Source organism: Marmota marmota, unplaced genomic scaffold (assembly GCF_001458135.2).
Source record: "Marmota marmota marmota unplaced genomic scaffold, marMar, whole genome shotgun sequence".
Taxonomy (NCBI): Eukaryota; Metazoa; Chordata; class Mammalia; order Rodentia; family Sciuridae; genus Marmota; species Marmota marmota.
Window position 1 is genome coordinate 42880899 of NW_026000229.1, and position 11213 is coordinate 42892111.

The 11213-nt window shown below is 31.2% G+C and overlaps 1 protein-coding gene across 2 annotated transcripts in view; it reads left to right on the forward strand.

Annotated features, from left to right (window-relative positions):
• Aqr (aquarius intron-binding spliceosomal factor) overlaps positions 1–11213 on the forward strand; it is a 112223-nt gene that overhangs the window by 45096 nt on the left and 55914 nt on the right. For both annotated transcript variants that reach the window (XM_048793425.1, XM_015480850.2), the window contains exons 12-15: positions 282–395; positions 1960–2063; positions 6520–6622; positions 9130–9250. In XM_048793425.1, the coding sequence (XP_048649382.1) occupies positions 282–395; positions 1960–2063; positions 6520–6622; positions 9130–9250 (442 nt within the window). The remainder of the gene's footprint in view (positions 1–281; positions 396–1959; positions 2064–6519; positions 6623–9129; positions 9251–11213) is intronic.

An 11213-nucleotide genomic window follows, 5' to 3' on the forward strand; every position in this document is an offset into this window, starting at 1 on the left:
CCAAAACCCTCATTCACATTGGGGATTACAGTTTAAACTCTCTGTAGAAGTAGACCATGTATAAGTAATAGACTTAGCAATTTATTCATAAGACATATTTTGTTTTCATGTAAACTAAATGTGTTTGGGTACGTTCTGAAATATTTGTTATGATCTTTACATTCCAAAAATTTTCAGCAGCTCTGAGAAAATTGCATTATTGACTTGTTTATTTTATTAAATAGTGCTATATTTTTTTGGTCTTATTTCCATAGTTAATTAATTTAAATCTATCCTTTCAGCTTTTGGACATGCTTAAGTTCTATACTGGTTTTGAAATTAATGACCAGACTGGAAATGCTCTGACAGAGAATGAGATGACCACAATTCATTATGATAGAATTACTTCTCTACAGGTAATTGAAATGGACTTTAGCCTTTTCTTTAATCTAATTTTTGTATAGATGCAAATAGAAAAAAAGAAGTACTAATATAATAGTGTTTTATCATCAACTTTTAAAGTTTTCTAATTCTGATGAATTAATGAAAAAAAATGACTTTCATAGTGCATCTGAGTCCTATGAGTCAATATGATGTTATTCTACTCCGAAATATTAGTTACTAGGCCAGTTTGGTACAAATATTGGTCTTGCTGCCACTTTTATTTCATGAACAAGTGCTGCATCATATGGTAAAGTATATGAAAGCATTTTACACATTTTTAAGATCAACACATGTAATAGGACTGAAATTTACCAATGTAGTTCATATATGCCAAAAGAAGTACTTTTGTTTTCTGTTACTGACCTCACTTTGCTATTGAGCTTCATTTTTTTTTTTTTTTTTTTTTTTATGACAGAAGGATGCTTTTGTCAGTTTAAGTTTTTTGGAGGGTAAAGTCTTAAACAGAAGTTTAAACTCTTTTTGATAATCAATTCTACTCTCTGCTTGATTTTCTGATCTCCCTCCTCTTTCCACAAGTGACATCAGGGTGTATATGGAGGCTCTAAAGTTCATTGTTTTGGAAGAGGAATGAACTCAGATGTCTTTTCCTTCTTTTCTCAGAACATTAGTGTTTTTGTTCTTTTGCCCTTCAAGTAACCACAGTTGGTGTGGATGTGGTTTTATCCTGTTGGTACAGGCAAGGCGTGATGACTGGTCTTAAGGAACTCCATACTGCTTATGGAGTCTCCTGTTTTGTTCTTTATGTTGTTAGTGTTCTTCTGAGAACTGATTCTCACTCATTTCCTGGTTTAGGCCACCCATTCTCAACTTAGTCATTTTGTAGTTGTCTTCAATAATCCCATGCAAACTCACTCATAACATTGGTGACCTGTGTGTGTCATCCACCATGGAGCACATAAAAACTTCTGAGTCTCTTCTGTAACACAGGGGCATCAAGGAAGACTAAGAATGTTGTCTTAGATATTTACCATCTTAGTGCTGCTATTTCTATTTTCTTATAGCTTATTCCATATTGGTTGGGAACGTTAGCCTACAGGTCTTTTCTTCTTCGAGTTCCAAACAAAAACAGGGTGTAAGCATATTGTGTTTTGCCTCTCTCCTCAGGTTATTTTTTCAATGGGAACTTTCCCTTGGGATTTTATTTTAGTCTTGTAAGGTCAGTTCTTGATAATAAAATGTTTTTTTTTTTTTTAATCCCCTTCTGTTAATAGCCCTCATGGCTATTTTTATATAGTCAAAATCAATTTTAGAAATAAAAATTTGAAAACACTGGCTCTTCATTTTTGCTTTCCTGCTTGAATAATTCTTGGTGGTTGTTGTTTTGCTTTTATTTTTTTTTATGTTGCATTACATATTTCTGGATGAATAAGGTGCAGGTCACATCCTAGATGCCTATAAGAAAGGGTAGTACATTATACTTTTAGAAAACATTTCCACCATACAGTCTGTAAATTTTAGATGGTTTTATTAAGATGTAGATATTAATTATTTATATTTTTTGTCATTCTGTTTCAGAGAGCTGCTTTTGCACATTTCCCTGAACTCTATGATTTTGCCCTCTCCAATGTGGCAGAAGTAGATACTCGGGAATCCTTGGTCAAGTTTTTTGGACCTCTTAGGTAAGGCAACACAAAAGAAAAACTATTTATAAACTCTCTTAGTATCATGCTCCTTGAATTTTACTTTGTTGCTTTTATTAATTTTTGCATTATTTTAGATAATGCTGCTTGTTCCTTCACTCTTCATTGACATCTAAGCTTATGTTATTCTCTAACAGTTTGATATCTTTGAGTCACTTAAAAGCAGTTATCCATCCCCCCGCCCTCCTCCTCCTCCTCCTCCTCCTCCTCCTTCTTCTTCTTCTTCTTCTTCTCTCTCTCTCTCTCGCCTTTTTTGGGGTAAAAGATATTTTTCATAATTTATGTCATTTTATAGACCTTAAATTTTTCCTATAGTAGGACATTAAATTGGTCAATCCCATTAGTCAAGTAAGAGACATCCATAATGGTTCATCATTTGTGATATTAGTTTTATGACTTAGGAACATTTTTGCATGGTTAAAATTTATAAAATTAGTAATATTGTCTGGCATTTAGTTATCTGCTAATATAGGTTTTTGAAAATAGCGAAAGTAATCACGTTTATTTAATATTAAGTGGTACTATGCTAAGTGTGTAAATAATCCTCAAAACTCCATATTAGTAATAAATACCATTTTTTTTAAAAAAGTAACTGAGGCATAGAATAAGTAATTTGCTTGGTTACACAGCAAATAAGTGATAGAGATAAGATTTGAACCAGTTTAATTCCTGAACCCTAAGTTTTAACACTGTTCATTATTTCCCTTTTGTTCTTAACTCTTGGGAGAAATTATGTAGTTATTTTGTATTTGAAATGAAACAAACTAAGGTTGATTTGTTTATTCATTTTCAAGTGAGGATCTGATTATAATTCTGATAATAGGTCTATTTTATTCTTTGAAGTAATTGCATTGAGTTCTATTAAATGGTACTATCACACTGTTTTTTAATTACTCACTTACTGATGGATCTTTAACTATAAAATTTTGGGCTATTACCAACAATTCTGTATGAGCATCTGTGTTAGTCAGATTTCCATTGCTGTAATAAATATGTGAGATAAATGAATTTTAAAAGAAGAAAGGTTTATTTTGATTTACAGTTTAGAGGTGCCAATCCATGGTCTGTTGGCCCTAGAGTAGGAATGCATGGCAGAAGCAGATCACTTATAGCAGGTTAGCAGAGAAGGAGAGGGAGGAAGGACCAGGGTCCCAAAATCTTCTTCAAGAATATGCTCCCAATAACCTAACTTCCTTCCAGTAGTCCTCCCAGTAACGCCACAGGCTGGAGACTAATCCTTCAACACATGGGCTTCAGAGAGATTCAGTATTTAGACTAGCAGCATTCCTTGTTCCTTCTATGTAAAGAAAAAAATTTAGTGTTGATTCCTAGAAGCAAATGGCTGACTCAAAGGTTGTATGTTTAAAATTTGTTCCTTCAGAAAAGACTAACAATTTACACTTACTACCAACACTAAGTAAAAGAGTCCTTACTTTTTCCCCATCCAGAGCAGAAAAATCCTTATTGTTTTACTTTGCATTTTTTTCATTATATTGGGAAAATTGAGTATCTTTAATTTTGTTAGCCATTTGCATTTCTTCTGTAACTTTCCAGTTATTCTTTACTATTTTTTATTTGATTGCTTATTTTCTTACTCATTTTATTTTTGAGAAACCTTTATATAGTCTAGATATTAATCCATTATCTAGTTTGTATTACATGATTATTTTTCTCAGTTTAACTTTGTAATTTCTTTTGTTATTACAGGTATTTTAATTTTTTTGTTTTAGTTTCTAAACTTTATTAGTTCTACCTCATGCTAAAATTCCTGCAGAGTTGGGATTTAATACAATGATCTCAAATGAAAGTGGCATTTTAAAATAAATTAAAATGCAAGCATATCTGTATCAATCTATTTTTAAATGTGTCATTAAATTGGTTTAAAAGTCCAGTGTCAATTATATATCTGTAAGTGTTTAAATAATTTCATAATTTTTAAAATTTTTGCACCCACTCTGTTTTTTTGTTTGTTTTGCAGATGTTTTAATTTTTTAGTTAATCACATCTGTCAATCGTCTTTTTAGTGATTATACTTTATGTAGAAGACCTTGTGGGCCCTAAGGTTACAAAATATTGTCTTATGTTTTTAGACCATTTTTACATATTACATTTATTTTATCTGCATAATACATTTGAGGAAAAATTTTTTTCCAGTAGCTCATTAAAAATATGAAATATAATCCATTATATGTTAACATGTTTATTATTAATGAAAAATGTATACTCTAAATGAAAAAAACAATGGGAAGAGTGACATTGATTTACATGTTTGTGAATCTTTTAATGTCTGGTTTATTGAAGTTAATTGGGTTTGTACATGAGCTTTAATGTCTTACTCATAAAGACTCAGATAAGGTGTAAATCCTTCCCAAATTTATCTATAGATATAATTTAATTTCAGACAAAATTCTAGCATAGTATTTTGAAAAATTGACAAACTTATACTAAAAGTAATATGGAAAGGCAAGGGAACTAGAAGAAACACAATCATTTTGAAAATGAACAGTGTTGGATGAATTCTACTAGCTACTTCCACTATTTAGTATAAAGCTACAGTAAAGAAGATATTATAGTATCAAAAAGGGTTGATTTATGGATCAGTAGAGTAGAATAGAGAGAGAATTCAGAAATAAGACACTCTCTCTCTCTCTCTCTCTATATATATATATATATATATATAGTTAGTTGATTTTTATAATGTACTTAGTTAGAATTAAATTAATTTACTAATATGAAGAAAGGATAATTTTTCAACAGTGATGCTAGAACAGTTAGATATCTTTATGCAAACTATGAATGAACTTTGAACCATAACTTTGCATCATATACACAAAAAACTCAAATTGAATTACAGACTTAGATATCAAAAATAAAACAGAAAAAAAAAACTTTGTCATTATGGTTTGTGCCAAGATTTCTACAGACACCAAAGCACAATGGAAAAATTAAGAATTGGCCTTTATTGATATTTAGAAAAAGTCAGCTCTTTGAAAGACATTGTTTTCAAAGAGAATCAAAAGAGAAGCCACATACTAGCAGAAAATATTGACTAAAAAACACATACGTGATGAAGGATTGGTATTCAAAAGTCTTAGAATTCCATAAGAAGAAAATAACTAATTAAATGGTAAGAAATTTAAATAGATAAAGTATCAAAGCAAATAGATGTTAGTGCATGAAAAGATGCTGGGGAAATGCAAATTTGAATCATAATATACTTACTACATATGTATTAGAATTATTTAAAAGAAAGAAAAACAATGGACAATTTGCCAATGATGTGGAGCAACTGGACTTTTCAGACATTGCTGGTGGGAACTAAAAATGAGAGCCACTTTGGAAAAAGTCAACACTTTCTTTTAAAGTTAAACATGTGTTTACTATATGATCCAGCAATCCTTGCTTAAAGAGATACCCAGGAAAAGTTAAGATTTTATCTTTATGCAAAAATGTATATAGTAGCTTTATTTGTAATTGTCAAAAACTAGAATACATATATATCCTTCAAGTGGTAAATGAATAAACACACCGTGATACATCATGTAATATAGAATAGTACTGAGCAATATGAAGCAATGGACTACAAATACACACCACATTGTGGGTGAATTTCATCCACCAGTATCAGAAGACATCCAGTGTCCAAGGCTACCAAATGTGTGGTTTGACCTTCTGGAAAAGGCAAAATCATAGAGATTGAAAATACATTAGAAATTTCTAGAGAGTGTAGTGAAGGTTTGATACAAAGTAGCATGAGAGAAATTTGGGGGTTGATGAAACTATTTAAGTAGTGGAAAGCTGTCAAGTTCACCGAAAAATTTGGAATGGGTATTCAAGAATCCAAATTTAATAACAGTTTTAATTTTTCACTGTTGCATCAGGATCATTCTTCAATAAAACTGGCTTTGTAAAGAAATACTTTGTGCAATTGAGGAATTCTGTGACTACTTTTAGCACAGGTTGGTGCCACTGACTGAATCTTTGCCAGCAATTTTACCCGTCAGTGCCTTTTTTTTGGGGTGCTGGGGATTGAACCCAGGGCCTTGTGGATGTGAGGCAAACACTCTATCAACTATATACTATATCCCCAGCTAATCTGTATCTATCTACTCTATATCCCCAGCTACCCACTAATGCCTTTGTACTGTCGGTGTATATATAAATATAGTGGGGGAGGGATGTCTTGGTATTAAAAACATGCTGTCCTTGCAGTTCCCTTGAAAGGACTTTAGGTACCATGAGGTTTGTAAAAAATACTTAAAAAAAAAAACCTGAATACTTAAAAAAAAAAAAACCTAAGTTTAATTTTCATTACTGTCTTTTGATATTGGCTGCCCATATCATAGGACTATATTTATTTTTTAAACTGTCTGTGAAAATGCATGTTTCAAAAGCAAATTGAATTGTTATGAATAAAATGTTCTTCATTCTGCAGTTCAAACACACTCCACCAGGTGGCATCATACCTCTGCTTGTTGCCAACCCTTCCTAAAAATGAAGACACAACTTTTGATAAAGAATTTCTTCTAGAATTGCTGGTAAATATTAATATTCTCTGAATTTTTCATGTAGTTTTCTTTGCCTTTTTGAACTATTCAAAAAGATGTTGGTGTACATTTCTACTGTACTAAAAGATTGTACTAAAAGATTATACATAAATCATATATACAAATGAACTCAAAATGAATCACAGATTTAAATATCAAAACTAAAACAGAAAAAAAAGTCTTTTTTTCTTGTGGTTCAGGCGGATATTTCTACAGACACCAAAGCATAGTGAAAAAATTTATGATTTGGCCTTTATCAAAATTTTTAAAAAAGTCTGCTCTTTGAAAGACATTGTTAAGAGAATGAAAAGGCAGGCCACATACTGGGGGAAAATATTGGAATACAGACTGGTATCCAGAAGTCTCAGAATTGTATAATAAGAAAATAACTAAATAAATGGCAAGAGATTTAAATAGACACAGTATCAAAGCAGATAGATATTAGTAAGTCCATGGACAGATGCTTAGTATCTTGTCATTAGGGAAATGCAAATTTGAATCATAACAACACACAGCATAACGACTGTTTTGGAATTATCACTTGCTTTTTGTCAGATTTGATTTTTCATTTCTTGGATTTCTTCTCTCAGGTCTTTCATCTCTTGAAACTGCTTTTTGACAAGAACTCATTACATCAGCAAGCATTTATGAGCAGCTTCTTTGTCAGGCACTGAATTCACACATTGGAGATACATAATTGAAACCATTCCTTTCTTTAAGGAGATCACAATTAAACATACACAATACATGTATATGAATAAGCATTCATATGTTTATTTTAAGTGATCATTTAAATACAGTTTCTTGAATATTTGGTTTTACCATTATCTCTAGGAAATCTTGGGAATGTTAGAAATATAAGAACTTATCACTAAGTAATTGAAGAATTCTTAGGGATTTCGCATTCATTTTTGGAAATGAGAAGCTTTAACTTTCAAACTATTTTTGTGTGTGTATGTGTCTGTGAAGATTTTTGTTTTGTAGAAATCATAGTTTTCTGTTATAATTCATGGAGTACATTCTCTAATAAGATAGAATTATTATAAATTGAATAGCTTTTCATGTATTTTAGACATTTTTGTGCCTAAGCTAACATACTGTGTTGATGTGCGTATACTTTTCTTACACATATGGAACCATATTAAGCATACTGTTTTATGATTTATTTTCTCAGCTAATATTTTTACTACAAAATGTAAAACACAATCTCTCACTGTAGGAAACAAGATGATGTACTAGTTTCACAGAGACCACAAACTCTTTGTAGCAGGTGTTTAAAGCCCTAGTGACAGGTGTTTTAAGTGCTGACTGGAGAGAAGTCTTTGGGAAGCATTTTAAATTAATTTTAAGTATAGAAAAACACTTTCTTACTGGTAGGTTTACTTGCATGAAGAATATGACTTAGGCCACTGTCTTTGTCTTTCTTCCTTCAAGATCACTTTTCATTGTCTTTGACCACATATGTGCTTTCTGAAAATTCTTCATGCTATTTTCTGACAATATAAAATCTCTCATGAGTCAGGTTTTGGTATTAATAATAATAATAAAAATGTGGATTTTCTACTAGAAATCTTTCTAACAGTATGTTTGAGTATAAAGTTGACTCTATGCTTTTTTGGGTCTTGTAACTAAAATCTTACCCTTAACATTTAAATAGGTATTCCAAAAGAAAATAATTTTTAAATGTATAGTGATACAACATAGCTTTTGTTTCCTCCCTTTCCTAAAAGAGGTCTTCAAGCTTTGGTTTCTTCTAATATCCAAATAACCATTGAAAAGTTAAAATATACATATTGCTTAGCTATCACAATATCTTTTTTCCTAAAATAATTTTACCTTGTACTAAACAGAATATGACATTTTCAAATGTTATTATTTTAGCAGTGTTGATTGGGTAACAAATTTATGTTTGTATGTGAGATGGATTGTTTTAATATTGCTGTAATAATAAGGGTACCTCAAGGTCATCATTGAAGGGGAAATAGAGATAGTCCATTTCTCTTTTTACAAGGGAGAACACAAAACAGATCGTATAGTTAATATAAGAATGACAAATAGAACTTAGGGCTTCTATTTTTCTCTTAATGATAAATATTCAAGTGTTTAAACTCTGGGTGTGTGCCAAGGACTTCCACTATTTTACAATATTCTATCTGTACATGAGAAATCAGAGAGGTAAGTAGCACTTTTTCTGTTTTACTAAAAAGTAAACTAAGATCAGGAAGGTAACTTTCCCAGGTTTTCCTTGTTCATACATAGAGAAGCTGGGACTTGAACTCCAGTCCATCTAATTCCAAAGCCCATTACTATTGTTCCTCTTTCATCTTTGTTTTAATGGAGAAAATGGAGGAAAGAAAAAACGTCTTGTTAAAGTGCTTCAATAACCTAAAAGACATAAAATTTCCCATTTCATACTTTATAGTGAATTTGGTCATAAATTATTTTGAGTGAACAAAGATGATTCTCACTTTCTGCATGAACTGTTTCCTTTCTCTTAGGTATCTCGACATGAACGTCGGATTTCTCAGATTCAGCAGTTGAATCAGATGCCTTTGTATCCAACTGAAAAAATTATATGGGATGAAAATATTGTCCCAACTGAGTACTATTCTGGGGAAGGTATGGTAAAGAGATATAGGATTCAGGTGTAACATGAAACAATTCAGAATTCATCGTATATAATTAAAAATGTATTCCAGTTTATCTCATAAATTAGGATAATTTTCTGGTACCTGAAGCTCAACTTAAAAAAATATTTAATATTTTGAATGCTTAGTACTAGTATTTTTATTAAATTTAACCATACCTTATTGTATATATGACACTATATATAAAGTATGACCGTAAAACTGTAAGACATAATGCTGAAAATATAACTTTCATTTTGTCACTATGATACGCTGTTTCATCGAACTTTTTTTTAGAGGTTCTTTTGAATTCTTTGTAGAGCAAAGTGATGACCACCAAAAAGAAATTATCAGTAGTTGATAATGAACCCTGAATTTTGATCCAAAGTGATATTACCTAGTTTATTCACCTACCTTTCACTACATTTGGTTCTGTTACTCTTCCCCTAAGAATGAGACTTTGCCACAACTGAGAATATACAGAAGTATCTTCTGTCATATTTTGAAGACATATTTCAAAGGAAATTTCAAGAAGTCTTGAACAATGGCATTGTTATTAGAAAAATTGTGACTTTTAGAAAATCACAGATGTTTTCTTTTTTTTAATACTTTTTAGTTGTAGATGGCACAATACCTTTATTTTATTTATTATATTTATGTGGTGCTTAGAATTGAACCCAGTGCTTCACACATGCTAGGGAAGTACTCTACCACTGAGCTACAACCCCAGCCCCTCACAGATATTTTCTTTTGGTATATTTATTTAAAAGACAAATTACTTCCGAGTTGTGTTCTAAATGCATAATTACAGCAAAACCAGTGTACTAAAATTGTGCTAGAGTTCAGAATAGTCAGTCTTCCTATCTTTTTATAGCTAGGAAGGTTGATATGTTGTTTTCTTATGTCTAAGGATGCATTCTTGGGTGATAAAGCTACAGAAATTCAAGCAAGTGATGGTTATAGAAGTTGGGAAATGGTTCCTTTCAGGTGAAAGGAAGAAAATGTAAGGTATATGAGAGAGTCCTGGATAGCTAACAAGGTGATTCCAAAGCTTCATTTTTTTTAAATGTCCTTTACTTTTGGCATATCTCCCTATATCTTTTTTTCCCCCTTTCTGTTGAAGAATCTGGGTTGTTTGATCTGCAGTTTCCCACAGCCCAGACTTTTCAAAAGAATATCGTTTGTTGTTTTTTGTTTTTTAAATAAAATGTGCTATGAAAAGAGATGGTCTCCCTCATCTTCTGGCCTGAAATAAATTGAATTCAATTGCTAGTCAAAGTTGACTAATATAAATGACATGAAAATTTTTATGCAGCATTGTTTCTTGTCTTTAAGTCCTTTTGTTATATCTTTGATATTCTGCATGACAATCATAAAACTGATTTGCTAATAAAATGTGCTTTGGATTCTTTTTTTTTAAAAAAAAAAAAAAACCTTTTTGATAATGTCACGAAGTGCTTGGTTACTTATTATCCAAGAGAAATAGTGTTAAGTGAGGATAATGGAAAGAATATTTATCATTAACATAGAGAAGAGCAAGTCTGGAATAACAAGGCAAATTTAGAGCATAATAGTGATCTTTAGAGACCTATTTTTGCAATGAAATGTATTAATCGAGTTTTCATGGTAAATTTTGTCATGTGCTAAGGTCATACTCACTTCAAGATTTGGCAAATGTGAATTCGATGATAAAATAAGGCTTTATAAAGTATTTTTAGACTACTAGTGTTAAGTATCTTTAAATATTTTTTAAGCATTGTCTGATATTTAGATTAATGTATTATATGTACTAACAAAATTCATCCTTCATTCCTAGGTTGGTTTGTTGGTTGGTTGTTTTTTGTTTGTTTGTTTGTTTGTTTTTTGGTACCAGGGATTGAACCTGGGGGCACTTAATCACTGGGCCACATCCCCAGCTCTCACCCCCAGTTCTTTTTTTTTTTTTTTTTAATTTA